This window comes from Lagopus muta, chromosome 6 (genome assembly GCF_023343835.1).
Source record: "Lagopus muta isolate bLagMut1 chromosome 6, bLagMut1 primary, whole genome shotgun sequence".
NCBI lineage: Eukaryota > Metazoa > Chordata > Aves > Galliformes > Phasianidae > Lagopus > Lagopus muta.
In genome coordinates, this window is record NC_064438.1 from 5,098,514 (window position 1) to 5,126,298 (window position 27,785).

A 27,785-nucleotide genomic window follows, 5' to 3' on the forward strand; every position below is an offset into this window, starting at 1 on the left:
AGATGTAGCCTGACAGCATCTCTTTGCAGCTTGCCTTGTCTTGTTCCCCTGGTACTAACCCCAATATCTGTTCTGCTTGTACGCAGCATTGGAGCTGGATCTGCAGAGCTTCATTGCAGCATCCTTCCTCTATCAGCTCTAATGCTGTAATGAGGCTGGTCTCTTGGATCTGATGCTGCCAATCCCGCCCCTGCTGCTACATACTCCCAAAATAACAAGGACTGGTTTTAATCCCAAGAGGGACCTATTGTTTTTTCATTTCCCTGACAAATGCTATGAATCAGTGGGGTTGCTTCTTAGGTCACCTGTCTATGGCTCTAGGCAGTGAGGATGTTGTGGGAGCAGGGTCTGTAGCAGCTCGGCAGGCATGTTTCTGTGTTCTCATAGCAATGAGATTTACCACCTGGTCCGTCCTCTGCAAGCACCTTTAGTGCCTCTGCATAGGACTGAAAAATGGGAAGAGCAGAAGAATTTGAAAATTATTTGCAGGTCATGCAGGCAATTCCCAGTGCCCATCTTCAGAGTGGGAACAGATGGAAATCACAGTTACCTGCGGAGGGTGGTTTGCAAACCTGTGATGATAGAAGCATCATAGACAGATAGAGGCATTTCAGCAGATTTAATTGACGCTGACTGCTGACATCCCTGTGCATGGGTCTGAGCATGAGACAAAAGCTGCTTTAAGCCTTGGCTGCTCTGCAGGAGCCCAGCCTCCATATGGGGCTAGATGGGGCTTGTGCAAAGGGACAGCTGTAGAAGGCAGGGACATGGGACCACTGGGACTCTCACCCCTATGTTGTTTTTTTTTTACCCAAGGGACTGGTAACACTACCTGATGATGGCTGTTTTGCTCCAGCAGCACAAGGCAGCCCCATGTACAGTCAAGTCTCTGAAGTGGTTGTATAAACCATGGACTCTAATCCTTGCTATCAAAGAGGACGATGCCCATTTAGCCTTTTTCCTGATCAGTGTTTGGAGCAGGGTTGGAGGTGTACTGTGTCAACGTGTGAGAAGCATGCTGCACAATGAGCGGTGTTTTAATATCAAGGGGGTTTGTGTGCCCAAAGTTTCTCTCCAGCTATATCAGTTGGTCCTAGTCCCCTTGTATCCTGATGCTCTGTGCAAGAACTTTACTCGATCCTTTAGGGGTGCCCTTCAGTGGGAAGTGTGGTCACAGTGCCAGTGACTGAAGTAAAGGATCTGAGTGGGATCCAGCACCCCTGTTTTCCTTCCCCACCACAGACTGGTAGAGGTTGGGTAGTTTCTATCCCGCACGCAGCAATGACCAAATTGCTATCTTATCTTGGGAATGGTTCTTACCAGTGCTTCCTGTGCCCTCCTCACTTGCCCTAGAGCGCTTCCACCTTGCCTCATGTTTTCCTAAGAAATGTGAAAAATCTTTAATTGAACAGGCAGATAGAATGCCTGTGCTGTTACTAGCTGTCCCAGTCATAAAGTTTGCCTGGATTTCTGAATAATAATCTGTGCCTTTTCTTTCAAGTTATAGGAGCAGGGGGATTGGAACAAGATGATCTTTGATGTCCCTTCCAACTCAAGCCATTCGATGATTCTGTGATTCTATGACAGTTTTCCTGAAACCAAACCACCCTTCTTTGATCTGCCCACTGGCAGCTCTGAATTGTGGTACAGACATGCAAAGCCCCACTGCCCTGACCCCACCGCGCTTGTTCCAAGGCTGCAGGTGCTATTGGATACTGCAGACTGAGCACAATGCATTGCTTTCCCCATCATACCTTCATGGTGAAAATGAAAGCATTCGCTGAGAGAAACTGAAGCTCCGTGGTACGTTTTGAGTACCCTAGGGCTGAAAGCATTTGAGTGGTAGAGCTCAGAGCTTATAATATGCCAAATTTCCAAAATACAGGTGGCTCCAATGTGCTGAAAACAACCTGTTGGCAACTGCTGACCAGTTTTTGTTTCTTACCTGCATGGTGAATTGGAACCTTGCTCTTCCTCCTGCTCTTCTTTTTCTCTGATCAGTCTGTTGGGCTGAGGACAAGCTGAGAGGCTCCCAAAGTTTCAGGGTTTTGTTGCAGTATTGTTACTCTGCCTGAAGTTGCATGTGAATGGAGCGTTGGCTTTGACTTCCGTGTGGGCCTCCCTCCTGCCTTGGGAGGGAGCTGCCTCTGCCTAGCAATGGGCAGATAGCGAGGAGGAGGAGGTGAGGAAGTTGCCCTTCACCCTTGTTCAAAGGAGTGGCAAGCCCAGTACCGCCCAGCAGCGTAGGCAGGGAATCCTGTGGTGTCGGCCTTCGCAGCTCCTCTTGCCAACACGGGGAGAACAATGAGACCACTCCATCCCCATCCTCTGTGCCCATGCCTCTTACTGTGTCCTGTGAACGTTCCTAAATGGGGCTGAAAGGAGGAGGGAGGGATTAAAACAAGTTCTAGAAAGCATTAAACTATTTCTTACAAAAGGTGCATGATCTTCACTCTTGGAGTTAAACCTTGGTGAACCTTGAGGTCCACAGAAAAGATGGGGTGGGAACAGCCCCGGCTTTGAGAAGAGTCAAGGAGGAAATTTTGTGCAGCCAAGACAGGGAAAAGAGTCAAAGCACTAGTTTTCAGGTAGGCAAGAAGCATCTCCTCTGTGGTTTCTCCACTTGGATACAGCCCTCTTCCTCCCTACCTTGGCCGGGAAAAATTTGCACAGGAAAAAATTGGCTTCCTGGAAGAGCCAGTACATCTTTTTTGTCACATCTCACTGGGAGCTGGCGTTTCTTTCTTCTGTATGTAATAGCATCGTTGCATGAAGGCATTAGGATCAGGTATTAAGGGTTCCAGGAACTTCTCTACGTATTTTACAGCCCTTAAGAACAAGTATTTCCTCCCTCCTGGCTGAGGAGGGGAGCATCAAAGTGTGCCCTGAATGTTCCCCCAAGCCACAGAGGACTCTTGCCTCCCTGCTCCTTAACATCACTTTTAGTACATGGGATTAACCACAGCGTAAGTGCGTCAGCCTCTGCTTACCTGCATTTGAGTTGAGATGCTCACTGGCAATCATAACCAAATAACTGAGAACTGTTTTTCTATGATCACAAAGGCTCACTTCATCCAGATCTCAGGCATGGAGTAGGCTTTAACTCTCTTCTAGCAAAAATGGCCAGACAAAAGGTTACATATAAGTTTTGTCTGATAGCTCTCCCTATATCTGTTTTATGTCTGTTGTTTAATTTCCAGGCCAAGAGCTGTCTTTCCCCAGGAGGGAAACCTGTAGCTGGGGGGTTTTCTTCTGCTCTTTGGATGCATCACTGTGAGTAACTCTTATATAAAACTAGTCCGGGGGGGGGGGGGGGGAGATCTGCTGCATTCTGTCAGGGAATGCAGCAGGCATTTCCACAGCTCTTTTACCAGGCAAGCTAACATTGCTCTGTGGCTTTGCCAAGCGCCTTGAACAGACCTGCAATTATTATCTTTTTACAAAGAGCCACTTTCTGAATTTCCTGCTAAGCTTAAAACCAAGGGCAAAGCGAGGGAAGGAGCAGGGAGACCTTTACCCTCCTGGAAGTGATCTGTAGGGCTGGCCAGGAGGGGAAAACCATCTTGATCACCAGCTGCTCTCCATGGGTGTGGAAGAACACGTGTGTGTTTACATGAGGAGAGAGTAAGCTCTTGTCAGATAGGATTCGTTGTTCTTTCCACATCTCCTGACAGAATATCAAAGACCTTTGCAACTGGAGCACTGCTGGGTAGAAAGGAAATGGGGTTAGGTGTAGGTGGGACATGTGTCTCTACCTGCGCACCTGTTTCTTTCTCCTGCAAACTTTGCCAAGGAGGAGTGGAAGGACTTTGCTCTGCAGATAGGCCGGCTAATTGAACACAGGCAACACCTGCTTCCAGCAACAGTCCCAAAACTCAGAGGCTTTACCAGTGGGGAAGGTGAGCCTGTGCTTGCAGATGGGCTTCTTGTCCAAGGTATCTGACTTTGCATAGCACTTAGAAGAAACAATGAACTTCTTCTTCTTCAGTTCAGAAGGAGTTTGGCTCTGCCTAGGCAGGATCTAGCTTCTTTTGCAGGGTGGCAAGTGACCAAATTGACAGTGCTCTCGTTTCAGAGATTTCCTGTTCGCACAACCATCCTGCAATGCACTGCCTTGGGTTTCATTGCTTTTGGGGGAACAGTACTGAGGGCAGCAGCATGGGAAACTAAGATCAAGGAGGGAGAGGTTGAACCTTCCAGTGTGATGATGCTTAAGACACGAGGTGTTGTGGATCTGCCATTCATTTGTTTGTTGAGGGATTGTAACAGCACAAATGCATTGTAAGCAGCTGGAATTATTTAAGATATTATCACCCTCCAAAGTTTGTTGCTGCTGGGGCTGGCCATGTGGTTGCATTCTAATCTGACATGGTATCACACCAGCCCAGTGTGCTCCAACCACTTTGGGCAGTGGTTTGACATGCACTAAGCACTGCACTGGTGACTTCCATCTGAGAAGCAGTAATGAGCAGCTGAATTCTTTTATGTATTGAACTACTTCAAGAAGATAGAGGCAGCCTGCCTTGCATGATGCAATCCCCAGAGCCTTGAATTTGAAGGGTATTGCCTTCCTGTGGATCTGGCTGGAAGGATGCAAAAGAAGAAAGATCCTTCAAAAGAGGTGTTCCAGGTGTTTTTCAGAGTCAAACTGTAACTCTTTTTTTGCCGTGTTTCCCTGAAGCTCCTCCATGCCACAGATGGGAAACGGAGGTTCTTTACCCTACGCAGCTATGCTGCTCGTACAGCAGAGATGGCAGCAGGCCGCTCGGCTTCCTGTGACAGCCGGACAGAACAAGTGCAAACGTTCGCAGCTCTGTTTGTGCCCGGCTAGCTGATGCCATCGTGCGGCCGCCTGCTCCACGCGCACCACACAGGCAGTTCCCATCCTTCAGCGCCCCCTGGCGTCTGCCAAAGCGAGAGCGGGAACAGAAGTGGTTAAATGGCGCTCACACAGTGCTGGACGGCATGCCCTGGGGTATCCGAGGCTGCAGCGCAGCCTGGCGGGGATCGCTTGTCTCTGAGTGAGATCCACGTGAGAGCGCATAAACTTCAACCATTTCCTCTCCTTAGCGCCCGCCCCGCCTCCTCAGGCGGCGCGGTTACCCCGGCAACGGCAGACGCCCGCCCTCCCTTCCCGCCTTCCCCGGGACGCCCTCCGCGCCTGCGCACTCCCCTCCCTGCGTTGGGCCGTGCGCCGCGGCGCCCCGCCCACCCCTCCGCTCCGCTAGCGCGGGGGTCGTTCCGTGGCCGCTGCCACTATGAGGCGCGGCGAGCGCCGCGGCCCACTCGGGCCGCTGGGTAAGGCCGCCCTGGAGGAGCAGCACCAGCAGCCCAACGGCGGTTCCCCGTCGCCCGGCTCCGAGAGAGACGGCCCCGCGCTCGGCCTCCGCCGCAGCACCGAGTCTGAGGTCTACGACGACGGCACCAACACGTTCTTCTGGTGAGTGCCGCCAGCCCCGGGACCGGCGCGCCCCGAGGGGCAGTGGAACCGCCTTTCTCCGCCGCGGGGTGAGCGCTGAGGAGCTGTGGCACACCCCGCCTGCCTGCAGCGTGCTGCCGGCTCTCGGCTGCCTGCCTCGGTCCTTTCCATCCCCGTTGTCTTCCTGTAGCCTGTAAGGTGAGCTTCACTCAAGAGCGTGGCTCGCTCTGTCCCCAGCTGGCAGCGAAGCCCCTTGCCTGCAACACGAGCCGGGGCCGTGCGCTCTGTCTGTGGCTGGACGCTGATGCGCGGCGGGAGGAGGACGTTTGGCTCCGGCCCTGCCAATCTGAGCGACGGTGGGGCTGAGTGCGGGTGCTGAGCGAGGTATTGCTGCCAGCTCGAGCTGCGAGGAGGCACTGAAATCCCGCTGGGTCGCCGGGAGATCTCCTAGGAAGCATTTGGAGCGACTGTCGTACTCTCAAGGGCACAGTTTCCCTGGGCCTCGTGTAGGCTGAGCGAATGACCAAGTGGTGCCTTCTTATAAATGGAAAATGGGTAAAACCAATGCTTTCTTACTCTCTTTTTCATGTGGCTCTTGCCAGGTTTCTTGTGATGCCTTACAAGCAGCATCTGTTTGAATCCAAACTGTTTGGGTTGTATAACCTCCCCTTCTTGCACCTTTCCATGTGGGTAGCACATAGTCTGCCACTCTTGTAGGGCTGGCGATCTGAAATGCTGTCTCCGCAGCTTGTTTGTGAGGGCAAACTGAAAAAGCACAGATGTGCCATCCTTCTTTAAGGCTTCTCCTTTGCTGCTTCCTTCCAGGAGGACAGTACAGGCAAGCATGTGAGCATGTTATAGAATAGTTCCTTAGTTTCTGTACTTTCAGGTGCTTTATTGCCCAGTAGTGTTTGTTGCTTGTGCTGACATCAAGGATTGTAATTGCTTGTAAAAGTTTGAAGCTTCTTCCTTCTGTTTCTTTTGACCTGCACATGATGGTGTTGCGTGTTTGCAGGTCATTTACCAGAGGATAGGCTCAATTTTTTATTGTGTGCAACACAGATTAGAGGAGGAGGACCTGCTTGCTTCCCATGGCCCTTTCACTGCTCTTGGGCTGTTAGAGGTGGGCAGGTGGGGCAGGGGCCCTCTGTCTTTGCCCATGTAAGTTTGCCCACAAGTACCTTTTCTTTTTGAAGTTAAAGGTGAGGTTACTGGAAAAGAGGAGCTGAGGATCTTTTTGTTGGAGAATAGGAAATTTCAATGAAATAATTGATTTGTCTGCTCTACGTATTAAGTGTTGGCTGCAGCAACTTTTCTTGAAGAAGAAAACTTTCTTTCCCACTTCCAGTAGCCAGTGAAAGGAGGTCGAAGTATGGAGTTCAGTTGTCTTATGGATCTTGGGTAGGCCTTGGATGCTCCTTGTTTACCCATTTGGGATTATCTGGTTAGATCTTGGGTTCTCCTAAAATTTCTTCTTGATGCAAAAAGCACAGAAATTGTAGCTAAGGAAAAGGAAGCCTGTAGATTCCTCTGCCTGGGTGTTTCTCATTTTATTCTGCAGAAAATATAAAGAGAAATCTTTCCTGATGGCTGCAAAGGAGGATTTGTGTACATACCACCGCTTCTGGAAATACAGCATTGGTATTCAAAACAAACTATTACTCAGGCGTAGTTCTTGTCTCTAAAAAAGTGGACTTCTGTATTTGCTGAGCTGCTTTCCTGATTTTCTGCTTGCTCAGAATTTACCGAGTTTGATCATACTGTTTAAACAGAGGAGTTCTGCATGAGGCTACTGGTGTGCACCTCAGCTTTTTTCTCTCTCTTTCTCAATATTCAGGAATGCCCTGGCAGTACCCAGTTGCTAGAACATCCAGGAGGTTGTTGTGCAATCTGACCAGGTCGTGTCAGTCTGTTGGCTGCATTAAATAGTCTCTCAGTGGAGGGCAGGTGTTGCTTGAATGGCATTACCCTTTTGAAAGGAAAGCATTACGTAGTTTTGCAATAAGCAGAAGGAAAACCTTCCTGCAGAGATATTGTGAGTGTGCATTGGGGTGGTAGAGGCTGGCTCCAGTGAGCTGCTTCAGTGCTGTGGTTTGAACTCTGCCTCATCAAAGTTGCCACATGACCTGAATCCTACAGCAGTTTACAGAACAGGTCATCAGCCCCACAAACTGCTTTTGTGCAGTTTCATCTGGCACAAGGGCACCTTCCTCCCATTCCCTCTTATAAACATTCTTCTTAAAGTGTGTGTTGAGTTTATTGTACCTTACCTGTAATGCAAAATCACGCTGTCTCAGTGGCAGTTTTAACCTAAAACATAAAGCAGATTTCAGTAGATTTAAATGTAAAAAATATTTAGATTTTAAATAGGTCATTTGGGGAACTTTGATTAACATACTAACTCTGTAGGACTGATGAATGGAGATGTTTTTTTCTCTTTTCTCATTGGAAGGAAAGTGACTCATTTGCTGAAGCACGGTTTGCTTTTTAATCCATTGTTCTGGTTTCTCTATGGAAACATGTGCTGTTACGCTTCTCTTATCGGGTGATTGTTTTAGGAGAGGCACTGATTTGTGGAAGTGGAAAACACTTACGGCAAGCAAATTCCCCTTACTGTTTTGGAGCATGACAAATATGAACAGAAATTTAATCAGCATTGTGCGCCTTTATAGGTACAATGAAGGTTTGCTTATGGTCTAAGAACAGGAACTTTTCAATTACTTCTGTGAATTTAAGCAGTTTTTAAAGCACGGGCTACAGCTTAAAAACCAACAGCTACATTTCCATTGCATTACACATGGAGATGCTCAGAGGTCGTGGGCAGTGTCACTGGGCTAAAGACATCTTTTGGTTGCTGCTGACCTTTTCATGCGGCCTTATGCAACATGAACGTTTGAGTTTTGTGTCTCTGATTTGATTGTTATCAAGATTATGACCAAGGGTTGAATTTTTGTTGAAGATTTCAAAACCTGTCTCTTTGTATCCAAGCAGGATTCTGTTATTCTTAAAGAAGTCAAAATGTTGGTCAGCTTTACATTATTATTTTTTCTTGTATTTTTGAGATGGGAATTGTTTTCACTGCCATTCATTCCTAGCGGTAGCTCTTAATGTCATCCCTTACACCCAAGAGGCTGACCATACAGGCTCTTTGGAACTTTGTTTCAACGCAGAAATGACAAAAGGATTAGGACATCGATCCTTGGCATGTTGTTCTCAATGATTGTTATTGTTTTTAAAGTAATTATTGCATCAGTTATGACTAATGAGCTTTAATGCAAAGAAATGGATAATCAGGGTGTGGTCCAATTGGCTTAAGCCAATTTTGGTTTGTGTTGGAGTTTGAGGTCAAGATGTTGTCACGATCCTTTTGGACTGGGGATCTGATCCATCTGAATCTACAAAAAGAACTGGGAGAATGAAAGCTCTGGTAATTATTTTATTGAAAAACTTACTGTTTCAAAACTGTGACAAAAAATCAATTACTATGAAAAGAGAAATCGGGGGCTTTCCCAGTGAATAAACTCAATCCTTCTTTTTAAGCTGCACTAAGGGAGAAGTACAGTGACTGATGCTGCCTGTTGGACTGATACAGTTGCTCCCAGTTGGCATTTAAGTTACAATGACAAATAGTTTAATAAAAATAAAACTGGAATTATTTAAATGCTCCCAGTGTTTAAATGGAGAGAGTAAGGAGTAAGTTATTGAAAGTCAGAAAAATGCTAGCGGAGAAAAATAAGATATTTTATATTCCGTTTTTTTAGCAATTTGGGATTCATTGTGAATTGTCCTTGACTGTCCATGGCCTTACGTTTATTTTATATGCATCTTTTTAGGCGCTCTCTTCTGGTTTTTTTGACATAAAGCCTCCCGCAGCTGGATGCTGTCTGCTCTGTTTGCTGCTTACGTATAGCCCAAACTCTTGTATAACACAAAGAGGAGATGCAGCCTGCTTAGCTCAGCTCTTTCCTTGTGCATAGGCTCCAGGCTAGGAGAACATAAGCCTTTCTGCATAATTCCTGTATAATACTTACTTGCTCTGGATGTCCTCAGCTGTCTTCTCTTCTTGAAGTACTATTTCAGAGTGTATGTGGAGATTTAATTCCTTTATGCAGTTTCTTTACAAGAACTTCTTATGCTCTTTGTTTTTCTGGCTGCTATAGATGCTTCACATTTTATCCCGTTCTGTGGGTTTGGATTTCTTTCTTTTTTTTTTTCTCAAGCTTCCAAACCGTGGAAATATAGGGTGTGTATTGGTGTTTGCTATGACAGGTGGGTCTGCAAGATGTTTGGCCACCTCAGGCAGCTGCCATTGCTTTCTCGCTGTGGGTGCTGTTCTGTTAGAGCTCCCAACTTGCTCTTCACTCTGGTCTCTAGATTTCATGCTACGCTGAAAATAAGTTCACATGCTTAACCATCTCAAAAGCTTGGTGCATGAAGATCTCACTACAGCTGGAGAGGAAGACAGCTAAAATGGAAATGAGTGGATATGTAGCATCTCATATTAAGGAGAGGGGCTTGCTGAATTTCAAGTTGGTGGTTGTGGCACCAGAGCGAATCACAGGTGAAAGGAGGCTTGAGGCTTAAACGCTGATGCTTTGCTGGGAATGAGTGCTGTATTCTTGAGTGTATCTTCATTGCCTCTTGCTAGACAAGTCTCTAGGTGCATTTATCTAACTTGGGATGTGCTAATGGATTTTTACAACTTCCCCTCTTCCCCAACCCGTTCTGCGCTGAAGCCTTTGAGAAGACTGCACCTAGTTTTTAATCTTGGGGAGGTTACAAAATAGGAGCAGAGTCACATGACTGGTAAATGGATATTAAGTATGTGATGTCTGAATCACCTGTTATTTGGCATCCTGCAAGGCAGCTCAAGAGGAAAATGCATCTGTTGTGCAGGAAGCCTGCTGCTGTGACACCTTTGTGGATTTACTTTGATGCATCGTGTCCTTGTGACCTCTGAAAATACTCCTCCATCCTTCTCATTCCTTTTTGGAGCTAGTTTGTGTCCTTTTGATGGCAAGGGAAGATAGTGCTAAATACTGAACACCTTTTTAGCATTGGCAGAAGAGGATTTCATCTGCTTATGAGGTATTGCATGTGTTTTCCAGCGGGATTAAAAGGATGCTGTGAGAAGTGGCTGTGTTTTGGATTAGAATGAACTTCAAAATGCAGTTCAAAATAATGCTTATTTTAACTTTCATAGCAATTTTATGTAGGTCACTGTGATGGACATTTAAAGGTAAGCCAGCAGAATTCTTAGAAATCCATAGTGATCTCAAGTTTATCTTGTACTGCACAACTTAAATACATGTTTAACTTTGTGTTTTTTGATATAAAATGGAAGTGTAATGCTAACTCATTATAATATTGAAAGAAAACTTAGCACCAGACACATGCTTGTAGGATACTGTACTGCTCATTCACTGTTGTTTTTTTTTTGTTCTCTAAGCTTGATGCTTTGTACCTGTGTTATTTCTGTGGTTTGTTCTGCGAGATGTTGTGTAGTCCTCTAAAGCAACTCTTGTCTTTCTGTTCTGATGTTAAATGGCTTGACTTCCCATGCTTCTCCTTCCAGTCCGAGTTCCTTAAGTGTTCCACTGAAATTAACAAATGTCTTCTTATTAGGAAAGGAATTTTTTACTTAAGAAAAAAGAAAGCAGCATGCTTTCATGCACAGGAACATTATTTATGCTGTAATTGTGCCTGTCAGCTGGCTGCACTCAATTCTAAACTGGTGGGGTTGTGCTGCACAATGCATTGTAACTCCTTCAGCAGTATTGAATGCTGTTGATATGTGAGCCTTGCTGGAGGTTCACTCAAAGGTGGCAGCTTGACCTTTTCTACTTTGTTGGTAGAATACTGTATCTGTTTTCTCTCTTCCTAAATTTTAGGAGAGCTCATACTCTGACTGTTCTGTTCATCCTCACCTGTGCGCTGGGATACGTAACCTTACTTGAAGAAACACCTCAAGATACAGCCTACAATACAAAGAGGTAAATATTGGAGCAAGGATTTCTGTATGGTGTCTGTTAGCAGAGGGTCTCTGTGAGCAAGTTGCCTTACATACTTGCATCTCTTGGATAAGCTACTTGAAAATGATCTTTATTAGCATGTTTGTATGCCTCAAATCCCAAATCCTGCTTTTTTTCATTCTCTATAGTGACTCAGGATATAGTATTCTATCACAGAGATGTAGAAATTAGGGTATTTCCTGAGATAGCTGTGGTTGTTATTCTGTTGGTTACACAATGGATGTAGTCAATGCTATTCACACTCACTGATATGCTGAACTGAGTGTTGGTATTTTTATGTGTGGGGGTGAGATGGAACAAGTTGGAACACAGTGGCCTGGCTGGATCTGGGAACGTTTCTGCAAGGCTTTCGTGTGAGCAAATGCCACTGTACTTCCAGTTACAACAGTGCCTGAATTTAGGGAACGAGTAGAGGCGGGACATTCTCTGGAATGGCAGTTCAACATAAAGAAGTGGAAAAACTGAAAGAGAAGTGATGACGTGTTGTTATGGGATAAAACGGATAGAAGGTGACTCAGTGGAATATCTTATTACTGAGATTAGAGCTGCTTTAATAAAAACAAGACCAAAGAAGATTAATCACCGGATAACCTTTCTTTCATGAAATGGAAGTTGCTTTCTCCAAGTTCATTTCAGGGAATAATATTTGCAGTTGTTAAATTCAATTTAACAGTATCATATCAAGTAATAAGTAGTGAATGTTCTTTGATCACTTCTACGTCTCTGCTTGTTATACCTAGCTGTAAAAATACTTGAAAATCAGCATCTGGAAATTATTTTAGATCTTGAGAATATTGTTTTATTATTTTTGAAGGATACTTCAGCTTCCGTTCAGGCTTCATCCTTATGCAGTTGTAGTCATTCTAGATACATGTTGAATTCTGAGATGGCGATTAACTTGGCCAAAGCATTGCTTTATCCGAAGTTAAAATTCAGTACAGAATTAGCATGAGGCCAGTAGCCTTTCCAAAGCTTTACGTGTGTTGCCTTGGACCTGATTTACAAGAAGGAAAAAAGCGTTGTATTGTGTTAATTTTCCATGAACTCCTTTCTGGTCTCAATGATCTCTTTTCTAAGGCCTTTGAGATGAGTGCTTTGCCAAGTTAAGCACAACTAAACATGAAAGATTGCAGCTCAACGCATGTTCCAGCTAGGGGAACAAGCTGTGTGAATTCTTTAGCAGCTGTGCTTGCTGCTCTCTTGTATTTCGTCTTTGCTGAGCAGTTTTATGTGGCATACTTGAACAAAGAGAGGCATTTCTGAGCAGGAGCAAGATGGTCACGATATGCATAAGTGTAGCTGTATTCTCCATTCCCACAGATATTTTTTTTGCCTTCATACCTTAAAATACTTTGTCTAATCATGAGAACTTTTTTGGTCTTTGTATTGAGCTGCTACGTGTTTTTGATCTAAATTGTTGGCCTGTGTGAAGCTGTGACTTTGCAAATATCCCATGGCAACTCTTGCTTACCTAATGAACAGCAGTAGTCTTACTGCCAGTGAGCAGTGTCTCTAGCTGTCATGCTTTTTTATTTCCAACTACTGCACAATGACAGTGGAGCAGTGTTTTGGTCCTTAGGTGCAAAATCTAAGTACGTGCTTGCAGACACTTAAATCTCCTTTGTTTTCAAGCCCTTGCTGAGAGATGCCAGGCTGCTGGTGATCTGCGTTAGAGACTTAGAGCAAAACATGAAATTGAAGCAAAATAAACAAATTGAAGTACAATTTCCTGTCTCAGTATTTACTGAGTGAAGCAAAATCAAGCAAGGCTCCCATCTTCTCTCTTACAAAAGTGCTTCATCTAGTCTTTTAGAGAAGCAGTTGAGGGCAGGGTGAGTGGCTGGATTCTTGCAGTGAGTCACTGGAGAAATTATGCACAAAATACACTGTACAATGTGAGCCTATGAAATAACAGGGTGTGGTATCTATAGCTGAGATTCATACTTGTGTCTGTTTATATGTGGACATTTGAGTTCCATTTTCCTTCCTGCAGTGTGGTAGGGCAATTAAAGGAAGAATTTTTTATATTTTGTATGATAGGGCATATAGAAGTGTTTACATATAAACCTAATCAAAGTTCACATATAAAGATATCTATATGATCATGTGATATGCGTGATCAGACTGTTATAGAGTTGAACATTTACTTCATCAGCCAAAAAGAAGTTGCATCGGATAACCTGTTTGATAGATGAGATTTTGTTAACCCTTCCTGCAGCACTGAGAGTGGCCTTGAAGTAGTCCATGCCATCTGGCAAATGTCAGCTTCCCAGAAGAGTTAACAGGACTGTTCTCCAGCTCTGAGGATAGCTAAATCAATACTCGGCATGGTGTATCATGGCTGTGGAAGAAACCCACGTCTCTTGGGTGCATTAAATGCTGAGCAAGAGATCCTTTTTTTGGGGGGGAGGGGAGGAAGTAAGTATATTCAGGTTTAATAAATCCTATGTGCACTGAGACTTCATATTGAATTTCATGCTGGATGTTCAGTCTCTTCCAGGATGCCTCTCTGTAGTAGTTTTTGGCAATAGCTGATCTCTGTTCAGCCACATGAATAACTCTAGGTGCACGTGTGTTTGTAAGTTGATATTCAATTCCTGTTGCTGAACACCTACAAAGAAAACAAGGTAACAAAGAGGCTAGGCATCTATCTGCTGCGCTGCCAGTTCTTCAGCTCTTGATAGCAGTGTGGGCCTTGTACCAGTTCTGCTCGTGTAAATACAGCCAGGGAGAGCGCGGAGAGTGGGAGCTGTCTGGTTGAAAGCCTAGAACAAGGGATGATGCACAAATCCTTGTAGAAAGGCTTGATTGTCTTGTGTCTCTGAATCAACTCTTTTAAAATAACAGAAACAATACCGTTTCTACTAACGAAACCATTGCCGTATTCTCTCTTTTTCTTGGTTAAGTGCTAAAATTATTTTTGTCAGAGCTACTACTTAGTGTCTTCCTGATCTGCTGCTCAAAGAAATATATAAGCTGTGTCCCTCCAGGCTACCTACACAGGTAGTCTGAGGCAAACCCTGTACCCATCTCAAATCCTAGAGAAGTTCTTACATCAAACCATGCTGAACCAGCTGGCCAAACTGCTGCTTACGTTTTGAAGTTTCTTGGAGAGGCAGTATGTTGATATGAGGAGAGGAAATTTAGTCACTGGAGGAGGAAGGATAACAGAGCTGGCATGGTTATTACACAGATCTGACATTTTCTTCCAGATTTCCAAAGGTGAACTTGAAGTTAGAAAATATATTTCTGAAATGACGGTTGATTTCAGCACTGCTGCTGTGTCTGCTGTTTGACTGGAGGTGGATTTTAGAGAAATGAGCAGAGCTGTGAGTTCTTGTGGTGATTTGCATCCAGGTCAGATCTAGCTTTGGGAAAAACTGTCTCACAAGAACTTAAAATGCTGATCTTGGACACTTTGGTTCATGACTGAGCTTTGTAATGAGCAAAGCGGCATGTATTGTTTTGTGATGCAGAATGCAATCTCTTTAAGTGTATGCGTAGATTTGTAGTCCTATGATTTCCAAATACACAGGAGTGAATCAAAATGCAGGCTATCCTTGTTATCTGAGAATAGCTGAAAAGATTTCTTTGTCTGATTCATCTTGGAAAAGCATGATGAAACTCTCTCTTTGCTGTTTAATTCAGTCGCTAATTCTGTTGTATTTCCCAGTCTCATAAGGCAAGCAGAGCAGCAGTTACGTCTGTTAAGTACAAGCCATTTTTATTTTCAGGAAGCACAGCCTTTTTATACTCAGAGGCAGGTGTCACAAAGCAGTTTTTGTAAATGATTGTGTCTTCTATTTTGAAAGGAGTTCTTGAAATGTTTAAAACATGAATAGGCTATGTAACAAATTTTGCCAATAAATAAAAATAGGTATTTTCTCTTGTGCATGCGTAGAGTCGCAGCATTAACTGCAAACATGGCCTTCACTTATCCTGCAGTATGTTGAGATATTTCTCAATTTCATATTTTTTTCTGACCACACTTAATCAGGTAATGTGGGAAACATGATAACTCTATTAGTTGAAGTTTATTGGGGAAAAAAAAAGGTATTTTGGAATTGTGTTATTACCATTTAATCCATTAAGAGTGGTAAAAGGAAAAGGTTCTTCACCAGGGAGTGGACAGGTCTGGAACAAGCTCCCCAAGGGCGGTGGTCAGGGTCCCAAGTGTTGGAGCTCAGGGAGTTCTCAGACATGGGGCTGGCATTTGGGGTACTCCTGTGTGGAGCCAGAGTACTTGATACCTGGGGGTCCATTCCAACTTTATATATGTGATTCTGTGTATTCAGACATCAGTACTTGCATTTGTTTATCTTCCTTTTACATGCAAAGCAATACGTTATTTAAAAATGTACTGCATACAGTTAGCAGAATTTAAATCCTTAGATGTTGCTTAAGTGATCTATTTATTTATTTTTTAATCAGTAGGGATCTCTTCTTGGCGCCATGGGGCTACTTTAAGGTTCCAGTTCCACCACAGCTTAAACTGACAGTTTAGCCTCAAATGCTGCCAGCAGGACTGTGGCAATCCTCCCTAGATCTTATGTTGCTGATGGTGGCAGAAAACAGTGTGTACTGGGCTTTAGGGTTTAGGGATAAGTTCATGGATCTTGGGTACACATGGTAAATGGCCTGGTGACATTTTATTGCTGGGTGAGTTTTCAGTGAGATAGGGCTCCTGGATTGGCTGGCAGGATGGTAATATGCAGATGGAAGCATGCAATCAGCAGAGAGAAAGGGAGAAGGGAGGATGAGTGGGCTTTCAGATTTGAGGCTGTCAGTTGTGAAACCACAGTTGAAATGTAGGGACTTGTTCCTGTTTCTTTATTTATACCTGTTGCTGGTAGGCATTTGGTCTTGATGATCTTCATGTGTCCTTTCCAACTGAACTATATTATTTTCCTGAAACATAATCCCCAAGAAGGATTGATTTATAACTGACAAGTGTATTACTTAGGAAACAAAGACAAGACGGTTTGACATCAAAGAACATTATTTACATCTGTTAGTAAGATGCTGCAATATAAACTGTTTGTTTTTTTTACTTGCAGAGGTATTGTTGCCAGTATTTTGGTTTTCCTGTGTTTTGGAGTTACACAGGCTAAAGATGGACCATTTTCAAGACCTCATCCAGGTAATTTAAGCCACTTAAATTACTCAGATATTTCTATTATGTTCTGCTTAGTGTAAATATTTGTGTTACGTGTAGAGGAGGTAAGTCATAATATAAATCATATAGGTTCAGTAACACTCCACAGTTATCACGTAGCTTCCCAGCTTCCACCCAGCCTCTTACAGTGCTGAGGTATTATTCCAAGCAGCATGATGATTCTTTGGTTCACTATCCACGGTAATTATACTTCTGAAGTTTTCCAGTAAGACTGTAAGTCCTGAAATGTTTGAAACCTTAACAGGACACCTCTCTCTGCTTCCCTGTCATAGCTTTCAGTTTGAGAACATCTGAGTGGTTTTCTCTGGAACAAAAGGCACTTTTTATTCCCTAGAATTGAACAAGTGAGTTACTGGAAGTCCAGAGGCTGGAGATGTGTACGGCAGATAGCTCTGATGCATGATGGTGGTATACAAAGGTGGTAGACAGCAGTTATTCTCTTTATCTTTCAGCAAAATCAAATTGTTCATGTATTTCATCACTTTATGTTCCAAGTTTATTGATGCAGTAGAGGGCATGAAGTTTGTTGCAGCCCCCTGGGACGTGGTGTCAGCTCTCAGGTTATCTAGAGCTGTGGAGGATGTCTTGGGAAGTACCCATGGGGCAGTCAAGTCTCTGACCTTAGCTTTGTATGCTGTCCCTAAAGAAAGATCTCAGTTCAAAGGAACTGGCAGCTCTGGCTGCTGGTGCGCGCAGCTTCCATTTATAGGACAGAAGGAAGCATTTGAGTCACAGTCAGGTCACTACAATCACATACAGCAACACTGGATCTATTACATGAACTCTCGGAGCTGGGTGTATTAGCTGGGTTTCATAGTAGCTGGGTTTCATACTAGTTAGGTTATTTCAGGTGATTTTGGAGACCCATTATTTGGTATGTCTGTACCTGTTTATGATTAGCTCAGAAGTGTTTTATACTTTGGATTTCGTGTCTGTATTGCTTTCTGATTTAAATAGCTTTTCATGGTGTTTATCCACTTGATTTATATGTACCTAGTTCATCCCATCTTACCACTGATGTTGCTGAAGCAAACAGGTTTTGCCTTCACTCTTCCCCTTAGCATAAGCTGGTTTACCCCATAACATTTAGTAATCCTCTGTGTGTGTGTTTTGAGTTTTCTTTTTTGAAAGTAGCTATCCAGACCTGTGTATGATACTGCAAGTATGACAGAACTTGAGTTTTTTGTGACAGTTTTAATGTTTCCCAGTATCTATCTGGTAGTACATTGATGGCAGTTTTCATATTATTTGTGCTTTCTTTGTGGTTGTATTACAGCAGCAGCTCAGTGTCTGACATAATATCAAATCCTTCAATTTCTCTGACTGATAAGCTGACATACATGAAAACTTGCTGGTTCCTAAATGTGAAACTGTATTCTGAGCTCTTCTTATACTCCAGTCCTTTGAGGTCATCTACTTCGAGGTCATCTGATTTTCTCCTTGCTGTCCCTGCCTTCCCTGCTGCTGCCATTTATGTGCTCAGTGTTGTTAATCTTCTTTCTACTCAAGTCATTAAGGAAACTGATCTTAGCCACTGTGTGTTATCCTTGTAGACTGGCTTTTTTTTCCCCTTCTTTTCAGTATTATTGACTATTTCAGTTTCAGCCATTCGCTCATTCTGCTTTGCCTTTTTTCTACTGATCCCCATTTTCTCTAGCTAATAATTTGCCATATGGACCCATACCGGTTGTCTTAATGTAATTCAGAAATGTAGGGCCATCATGCAAAGAAATGGATGTGGTTACTTAGAGAAGACTGATTTCTTTTTCTAATGTGGCTTTTCTGCTTTTTATTCCATTTTCTTTGTGTAAATTATTAGCTTCATTTGTTTCACAGAGCGCAGCCTCTTGCGCGCTCAGCAAGAGGCAAACAGCATCGAAGCCATCTAGCAAAAGATGAGTATGCTCTTCTCCCTAAGGAAAAATATGTCACAGGGGACAGATCTTAGATTCTGCCTGCGGATCCATTTGTTGGTGGGTGAACACCTAAGCTTGGAGAGTGTCATGTGCTTCATGCTAAAATTAATCATGGATATAGGTCATTGGTATGCAAATAGAAGATTTTCTTGATTCTTGTTGTCAGCTCTGCTTCCAGAGCCTTGAGCGTGCAAACAATGTAGTGTTGCAAAAGGCCAGCAGTGCTTTATTGTCTTCGTCAAGATAACATGCCCACGTATTTTAATAAAATTTTCCTTGACAGTTATTGATGCCCTGCTAAAAAAAACAAACAAACAAAAAAAACCAAATACATTTTAATATTCCCAACCTTTGCTTGCATTTATTTTGATGGGGTTGGACTCGATGATCTCTGGAGGTCCCTTCCAACCCCTACAATTCTGTGATTCTGTGATTCTGTGTGATGCAATATGCTGTTATTGACAACATAAGCAGTTTGGTGTAATAAATTGTGCTATTCTTCACTAGGCCATAGCCTATTGGGCTGAAGCAGCCAAAGATGAGCAGTCAAAAATTGGATCTCTCCTGTACCTGTCCCAGGGCAGAAAGCATGGGCTAAGCACAGGCTGCTTGTGAAACCAACAGAACAGCTGGTTGCTTTGTAATTCTGTGAAGAAGTCCTTCCACTAGGAAATAGTACATGATCTGCTCCTTTCTGTCATCTCCTATAACAGTTCAAGAATCTGTGTGATTGCTCCTGTTTGTACATAAATTTATTAGACTCTTGGGCTATTGATACTTACTGCTTTTTCACTGACTAGATGAAATAAATTACTGTGTGTATTGGAAGATGGACCTGACTCATTTTTCTATCCTAACATAACCAGTTATTGTTTTGAGGTATTGCATTTAGAAATGAAATACTGCATAGGCTGAGCTGAGCCTGCTCTGAGGCTCGCCTTCCCCCTGCTGCACCCCCAGTTCTCCTACCTCCTCCTCATCACACTGCTGCTCTCAGGTTTATGGGTCATGCTTCTGAACTTGAGCTTGCTATGGAAAACCTGGTATGAAGTAACTTGAGCAAGCATGTGGCTGGACCAGGCTCATGTGGCTTCTCAGAACAGACAATTCTCCCTGCTCATGTTCCATGCAACTTCGGATTAGCACTTACAAAGTGTTTCTACCCACTAGATGGGTGTAAATGCCTTGCTTAAGCAAAATACTTTAGAATTTATGTTTTTTTTTTTTAATCCTTAGCCTTTCAGGTTGCATAGGTCAAATGTAAACCTATATTATAGGAGTAAATGGCTGGTTTTGCACTCAGCCAGGCAGCCTGATGTTCATCTTCTGTTGCCAAGTCCTCCCCAGGACAAGAACTGTTTGAGCATAGTAATCACTGAGCTCTCAGGCATGTACATGATTAGTTGAGGCCTATTAAATCAGGCAGATAGCCCTAATTTGAGGGAGGTTCGTAGTGACGAGTATGGACTTAAGGAGAACAAGTAATAAGGGTATGCCAAAAATAACCTTATAGCTAGAGCTATACTCATCCAGGGAGAGAGAGAACACAGTGTTTGTACTGCTTTGAAAACATCTTGTTTCTGTTGTGCAGATATAAAGTAGTCTTCAAAACCACTTGGGTACTTAGATCTGCTGGGGAGAAAGCACACTAAATTGCAACTGGATCTTAATTTTTTATTAAGCATTTTGCTTTAGTAAATGTTGCTGAGTGTATTCAGCAGCTGCAGGTCATTTGTTTCCATAACTTTAGGTATATAGGAGCAGTTGTTTCAGACTTCAGTTTTTAATCCATCTGAACTGCATGTACATATGTTTCGGAACTAGTCTGCCACTTTTCTGTCTGTAAGTAGTGTAAAATCTGTCATACAAGGCTTTGGTTAGGAAAAAACCCTGCATTAAGGCTGCCCGTCTGGAGATGTTGTATAAAGGAAATGAGTCTGGTTGGAGAAGTGGAAATGAGAGGTTGATTATTTCTTCTGACTTGAACACAGTGTTAACCATTCAAGGTACGCAATCAGATCATTATGAGAGGAGGGGTGGAGAATGTTATCAAACACAATATGACTGTTTTTTCTTTTTTTTTCTTTTTTTTTTTTTTTTTTTTTTTTTTTTTTTTTAAGTCCTACAGCTTTGCTTGCAAAGACCTTAATTACTTTTGAGCAGTACAGTGGTGCCTGTGAAGTTTCTCTCTTCCCAATGCATCTTTGACCAATGGAGATTTCTTTATTGGTTCTTTTAGCTTACTGACACCTAAGAAAACACTTCGTTCTACTCTGTAATTAAAATGACAGTTATCTTTGCTAATTATAGTAAAACTCCTAAAAGTTTAGAGATTCCTGTTAAATCAGTTGTGGAGTGCAGAACTTCCTGATATTTGGACACACTTGGATTTTTTTTCTCTGAAGGTGTGAAGTGTGCTATTTTATTAAATTCAGCAGTCTTACTGAAGAAAAGCAACCTTCTCACACTTCTTACACTTTAATCTGTTTTAATGATTCTGTCATTGGCAGGCTGTCAGATAAGAGGATTCTTTTTTAAAAAAAATATGGATTTTTTAAATTATTTTTTGTGGACTGAGGTTGAAGGGGCAAGGATGACACATTTTCATTTTGGGGCAAATGAGCATATACGAGAAGCTCTGCAAAACCATGGCTAGATGACTTTGGGTTTTGAGCTGATAAATAATATGTTTGCAAGTCAGGAGTTAATTTTAAGTTCTTGCATTCTTTGTGTCACGGTTCTGACTATAGAGCATTGGCATACTGAAATTCCCTTGAAATTAGTAGGTAATTACCCAGAACCTTAAGGTTCTTGGCTTTTTTTTTTTTCCATCTTTTTCATTTCATGGCAAACCATAAACATGGAGGTAGAATAACTTGCTGCTTCTACTAAAGCATACGAATATCTTGGCTCTTCTTTGCCCCAGCCCAAATCTAACCATAGCCTAGGTGTTGCCATGGAAGGAGAGCTCTGTTCTATAAGTGTAAACAGGAAACACCTGAAGGAATGTCTATTAAAATAATTCCAAAGTGATTAGTACGTGCTGTTACTGTGAGATTTAAATAACCACTTGGAATGACATGAGTTTTGATTTTTGGATGTGGTTTGGAGAAAATGCTGAGAGCTCTGTGTGTGTGCACGCTGGCTGTGTGTTAACCTGCTTCCTTCCTTAGAGGAACAGAGAAACATAACTGTATGGAATGGAGGCCAAACCAGTCTCTGGATGGAGTAGGAGGAATTATAGGCATGAATGCAGCCCATGCTCTACAAAACTCTTGTCCTAGACAGTTTGAGGGCCTATTGCCAGAGTCTGACCAAAGAATTGATCTGATAGGGATAGAGCTGAAGATACATGAATACTTTGTGTACCGCTTAGATTCAGGCGTTGCTTCAGTCTGAAATAACATGCTGCAAGATGGTGAGAAATGACTGTGGGTTCTGAAACACTTGAGTCTTGTCTGATGTTTCTCATACGAGGACTGTCAGATGATCTCATAAGTCTTGCATCTAGCACCTGAGAAACCTTCTATGTATTTTCTGAATAGAATTCATAGTATAGGTGGAAATATATTTGGTATTTTTATGCTTCTTGCCCCTCAAAGAAAGGAACGTTATCTTTGGGGTAGACGTGCATACCAAAGGAAAAGCAGAGATCCTCCTGCTGGTGTTAGTTCTGTCCTGTTTAGCAACACATAGGTGAAAGTTTACAAAGCTGTCTAGCCGTGACAGAGCTGGGAAAACCAAAGTTGGGCAGATCAGGTTATGTGACATTGTGGAGAAAGAAATAAGATTTGTTCTAGAAAGACACAATTCTTTTCCATTGTAAGTGGCCAATGTAATTCCTTCTAACTCTTAAATATTTAGTTCATTGGGTTGAAGTATTTTCATGGATCCTGATTGTTGCTTGAGCAATTCTGGCAGATTTACATAGCAGCTTGTGTTAAAAAAGCCTTTCTGGCTGTATTTTTTAGGAAGGATGGTAAGTATTTCACTTTGAATACTGCGTTTTACAGTTTCTTGATGACAGCATCTCATCTTGAAATGTTTTGTTAAGTTACAGCAGATGCGTAATTGACTGCTGTTCTGCTTGAAGCCTCTGTTAACGTCCTTTTTGTCTGTTTCTGTAGCTTACTGGAGGTTTTGGCTGTGTGTCAGCGTTGTATATGAGCTCTTCCTCATCTTCATACTCTTCCAGGTGAGTAACTTAAGCTGATGTTGAGTAACTAGACTACCAACACAGGTATGAAATCCTTTGTGCTGTTTCTTATAGGATTCTCACCTACTGCAGGAGCTGTTCATTTTTTGTGATATCAAATCACTGCCTTACTTAATGAGACTTCTGGATTGAGAAAAATTTATAGTATTACCAAGATATTTCACCCTATTGTCTGTCTTAACTTCCAGTTAACCTCAGCCCAGTTTAGACACCATAGTGAAGCAATTTTACATGAATTGATAATGTCAAGTTTAAGTGCTGGGGAAGAGCTCTGGATTTTGAAGGAGGCTCCTCATCTGTGCAATGCAATTATTGTACTCATCTCCTCAGGCAACAGCATGACCTGAAACCAAAAGCAAAAGGAGATATTTAACAGTGAGAGTTAAACACTCTGTTCTGTCAGACTTGGGCTTCTTTTTAGGGGTAGGTAGATGAGTCCCCTGTGGTTCTTCTTCAAATTGTACCTTCTCACTGACATCCTAGTTGCATCTGGTACTCTGTATTTCAAAAGGGTGGCGTAAGTAACCATTGCAGACTCATCAGGTAGCATTAAAATTATCATTTTAGGTGAATAGTTGAGGAACCGTTAAAAGTAAAATTGAAAAATGTTTTATCTCTAGATACCAAGTGAGATTGAAGGAGCAGGACTAGAATTCAGAAGTGTCAGGATTTGCGTTGTCTTTCTTCCTGTTGGAGCAGGACATTTCCTTTGCAAACAAGTTTTTAGTGCTGATCAAACCCTTTCCAGCTAATCAGAGATTTCCTTTGGCTCCAGCGTTTCTTGTTCTTCTTGACCTTTTTGGAGGTTCCCAGTAGTCAGTGCCAAGTTCTCTTAAGAGTAGATAACTTTTTTCTTTGCCTGGCTTATTGTTTCAGTGGTCAGCTGGAAAGTGTCTGCAGTCATTCAATAAAGAACAAGATGTTTTTTCTGTCCTGTTGATGTAACTTGGGGGTTCAGTGTTAACCCTTGTGCAGGACCCTAATATCTCACTAGGGTTTCTTTCAGGCTGCCTGTCCTGCTTGGAGGGAGTGGAGTTCTGACCCGTTCACAGGCATGAACAGGTCTGTCTTGCCTTTTTTTGTTGTTATTCCTCACTGCTGAGGAATATTCAGTCAGTTCCACTTTTATTCTTATATTCTTCCTGTTTCATGTCACCCTCTGTTTTGGTTTTTTTTTTTTCCAGGCATGCTTGTGAACAGTACTCATGACTGGCTGCTGGTGCCTTTGTAGTTTTGAATTCTCATAGAAAAGCCTGGAATTGCTTTGCTTTTCCCCCAGTGGCATGTTGTATTGCCAACCATTGAGTTGTTAAGGACACTCACTAGCTGTTGCATAGTTCCTCACTGAAAATACACTGTTAGTTACTTTGCACAGGTTTAAATAAGGTTGAAATTATGCTGAGTCTGTAAGTGATTAAGTGTCTCTGAAAGCAAACATAAACTCATTCATTGTAACTTGTCTTGTAGTTAATCTGACCAAAGTAGGTTTATTCTGAAACTTTATTATTATTTCTTAAAGTAATTCTGACATTGTTCATTTTTTCATGACTGCTAACTAATCTCTGTCTGTTATTGATGTTGCATTGCTTCAGCTATAAAACACTGATCACAATGGAGGTTGGTTTCATTGTGAAATGCTTTTTCAGCAAATGCGTGTGTGAGTGACCAGTAAATTAGCTCAAGTCTTGGTCACCTTCTGTAACTAATATTTGGGTATTTTTTCCCCATGCTGTTTATCACCTGTGCTGCCAGTGAGATGTTATTAAAAATGTGTTTATTCAACAGGCTGTAATGATTATTTTTTTTTCAGCCGCAAAATGCAGTGCCATTCTCAGCTTTCTGTAGCTGAAGTGAGCTGAGCACAGATGCGAGACAAATCCTGCTAACAGTGCATGTAGTCTGTGTGCTCAATCTGCTGATGTTTGCACGTGGTGTGTTTTGTTAAAGCTGCATGCTGCTGGATCTTTCTCATTCTACGAAACCAGAACGTCACAAATGCAGGAGTTAGCAGCCATTACATGTGAATGTTTCCTCGTTTGCTTATTGGCAGCTTATTGTTTACCTTCACCAATGGAAGAAATGCAGAAGTGTCAGTGAGAAGGATGAACTGTAGGTCAGTTCAAGCACTAAGCTTTTGGGAGAGAGGAGGCATAGGGGAATAGCATGGAAAACGGAATTAAATAATACAGATTTTTCATCTTTCAGAAATGTGAAGTTCATTCTGTTATTTTGTCTCTAATGTTTGGCATTAGAAGATTGGAAACTTAAATGTGTATAATGCTTTGAGATCTGTATGTATTTTAAGAATTGCTTTGCAACATGTCTAAAAAAAAAAAAAGGCCATTTGAAAATAGGCTGATATGAATTGTATCCTTCCGTACATCAGTACATACTAAAGGGTAAACATGCTTTTTGTGCTCCTTTTGCAGACTGTACAAGATGGCAGACAGTTTATGAAGTACATTGATCCACACTTAGGTGTTCCTTTGCCAGAAAGAGACTATGGTGGCAACTGCCTTATTTATGATCCTGGCAACGAAAGTGATCCATTTCACAACATCTGGGTAAGAAACAAATAAGTATTTGATAGCGAGTCTGAGCTTTTTTTATTTTTGGGGTAAAACGTTTAACTGAACACTTGAAAGTCACGAGTCTTTTTGAGTGCTGAATCAGAAAACAGGTCATGACTGACTAACTTCCTTCTTGGCCTTTCTTGGCAAGCAAATGGAGATGTCTCTTTGTATTCTAATTACGTTGCCTGAGGAAGGGGTAGACTTTAACAATCCTTATTTCTCAGCTTATTGATGGAAATGCCTTGCCACTATGAGTCTGGACTTAATTTTGTGCATAAGGAACTACCTGCTTCCTTGAGGCACAGAGTTCAAAAGTTGCATGTTACGAAGCAGCCCATGAGTTGCACTTTTCTGAATACCACAAAGTGTCAGGAGGTTAATGTTTTTTGCAGGCAACTATAGGAGACTATAAATTCAAGGGCAAAGAAATTGTGATGACTCTCAACTCCATGACTGTGTGAAATCTGTAGTGTTTGTTAGCAATGAGCATTACTAAATCCTTTGGGTCTGCCATACAAGTCTTCAGTGCATCAGGAAGTGCAATAACTGAGAGCCATAGTAGTTGTCTTCCTCTAGTGTTACACCAGCTGTGGATGGAGGAGAGGCACTTGTTGCCCATGGATTTTTGTGGGCAGGTTTGGTAAGATTTAAGAAGCTCTCCTGCACACAAGATGAGAGTATGGTGAAGAAATGTATGTTCTCACTTCATTATATCTAATTTGAGCACCTTCTTCTTCCTTCCCCTTGGAAAGCAAGGAACATGACATTTTGCAATAAGAGGGTAGTTTCTATCTTATCAATAGTCTTAATTCCAGTTTCTGCCCTTCAAGCTTCCTGACTTTGCTTTAAAGATAACTTATATGCTCACTGTACTTAAGAACAGAGAAACTCATAATAAAATGCATTTGTGAGGAACATCCAAGGTTTGTTTTTTTTTTTTTTTTCCTGGAAAAAAGTAAGATTCAGTAGTGTATAATTGTACTGCTAAGTGATGTTCACACTTGTTTGTTTTAGGACAAACTGGATGGATTTGTTCCTGCTCACTTTTTTGGCTGGTACCTGAAGGTAAGAATGAGTCTTCTATTACATTTCTGTTACAGTGCTCATCTTCCTTTTAAAGCATGGCTGCTTCTCTTCTAGTGATACCTGTCTTCATGATCAATTCTATCAGGCAGTCATCTGTGAACTAGACTAAGTGTTCATATTACATGAAAGACTCTTAGGTCATCTTATTTGTTTCCAAACTAATGTTACGTTGACAAGCTCTTTCCTTCACCATAACTCATTTTGAGGTGAAATCAATAGAAGTCAAATCCTTTACTTCTGTAGCAAGATAAACTCCTGAATGACCTTTGAATATAGAATATGGGGATGAAGACTGTTCAGAAAAGGGAGTGAAAATTGATTGCTATGTAAGCATAGTTGATGCAAGCATAATGATAAATACATTAGTACCATTCCAAGGTAGGATTTTCCCTGTTGTGTCTAAATCAGGAGTTTAAATCATTATATGGGTACTTTTAGTTCTTGTTACTTGTTTATGTCAACTGTCAAAGAAATTCCAGTTGGCAAACATATTCACTACATCTTTTACTAAGTGCTTTGGTCTAAATATTAGCTTTGTTTTTTTAACCTGAGCAAGCTTACTCTAGCTAACCTTACTCTCTCTGCAGACTTTGTTTATTTGCTTGTTTGTTTTCCTTGTTTGTTTTCTGTTTTGTGACTTTATAAGATCAACAGAAATAATAAACTGAAAAGGCTCAGGCCAGCTTAAAAATAAGCTGCAACTGCTGTTTTGTTTCTCCCCTTGAGAAGTGCAGATGTGTTGCTCTGTATGTGCTTTTTTTCCTCCATAACCAAAAAGTGTAGTGCTAGACATGGGGAGAGCTTGGCTTTAGATCAACGTATTGGTGTTTGTAAGACAAATGTCTTACTCTCGTTTAGTGTACAGTATCTTCATCTCAGATAATTACATTAGAAGCATAAATATCAAAATAACATTTCAGAATGTATTTGTTTTTAAAGTTGTGTCATACTGAGAACTAATGTCTAAGTAGGCAGTGCATGGTAAAAAGCTGTAAGGGAGTAGTAGCACACTCCTGAGGAGCTAGTCAGGGAGAGAATTCAAGGTGCCAGTCTGCTCATTATCTGTCTTGATCTGGAAGAATCCTAGCTTTGATTAAGGAGACTTGGGAGGACATTTCTGCAGAAATGCTCAAGCTGATAACTGTCAACCTGCAGTCTGATTTCAGTTGCTCAGCATGTACCACCAGGTGCTTGTTTCTGTGTTACTAAACCAGAGGGAAACTGGCAGCTATGTGTCTTATCTGATGGTTAACTTTTTTTTCTATAAAAAGCTGGAAGCTTGGTGTGTTGTCTTTGTAGAAATGAATGTGTGGTTTTATATTGTCCTTCTCTGTGGTTTTGTTTTGCCCTGTTTTCAGTACTGGAGT

The 27,785-nt window shown here is 42.1% G+C and overlaps 1 protein-coding gene across 2 annotated transcripts in view; it reads left to right on the plus strand.

Annotated features, from left to right (window-relative positions):
- Window positions 1-5,163: 5,163 nt before the first annotated feature.
- PTDSS2 (phosphatidylserine synthase 2) overlaps window positions 5,164-27,785 on the plus strand; it is a 35,983-nt gene continuing 13,361 nt past the window's right edge. Inside the window, exons 1-6 of one of the 2 annotated variants that reach the window (XM_048947297.1) lie at window positions 5,164-5,440; window positions 11,311-11,412; window positions 16,509-16,591; window positions 22,671-22,738; window positions 25,189-25,323; window positions 26,347-26,397. In XM_048947297.1, the coding sequence (XP_048803254.1) occupies window positions 5,259-5,440; window positions 11,311-11,412; window positions 16,509-16,591; window positions 22,671-22,738; window positions 25,189-25,323; window positions 26,347-26,397 (621 nt within the window). In that variant the 5' untranslated portion in view covers window positions 5,164-5,258. Of the gene's footprint in view, window positions 5,441-5,498; window positions 5,975-11,310; window positions 11,413-16,508; window positions 16,592-22,670; window positions 22,739-25,188; window positions 25,324-26,346; window positions 26,398-27,785 lie in introns of those variants that run through there. The other variant, XM_048947299.1, reaches the window with a different exon arrangement.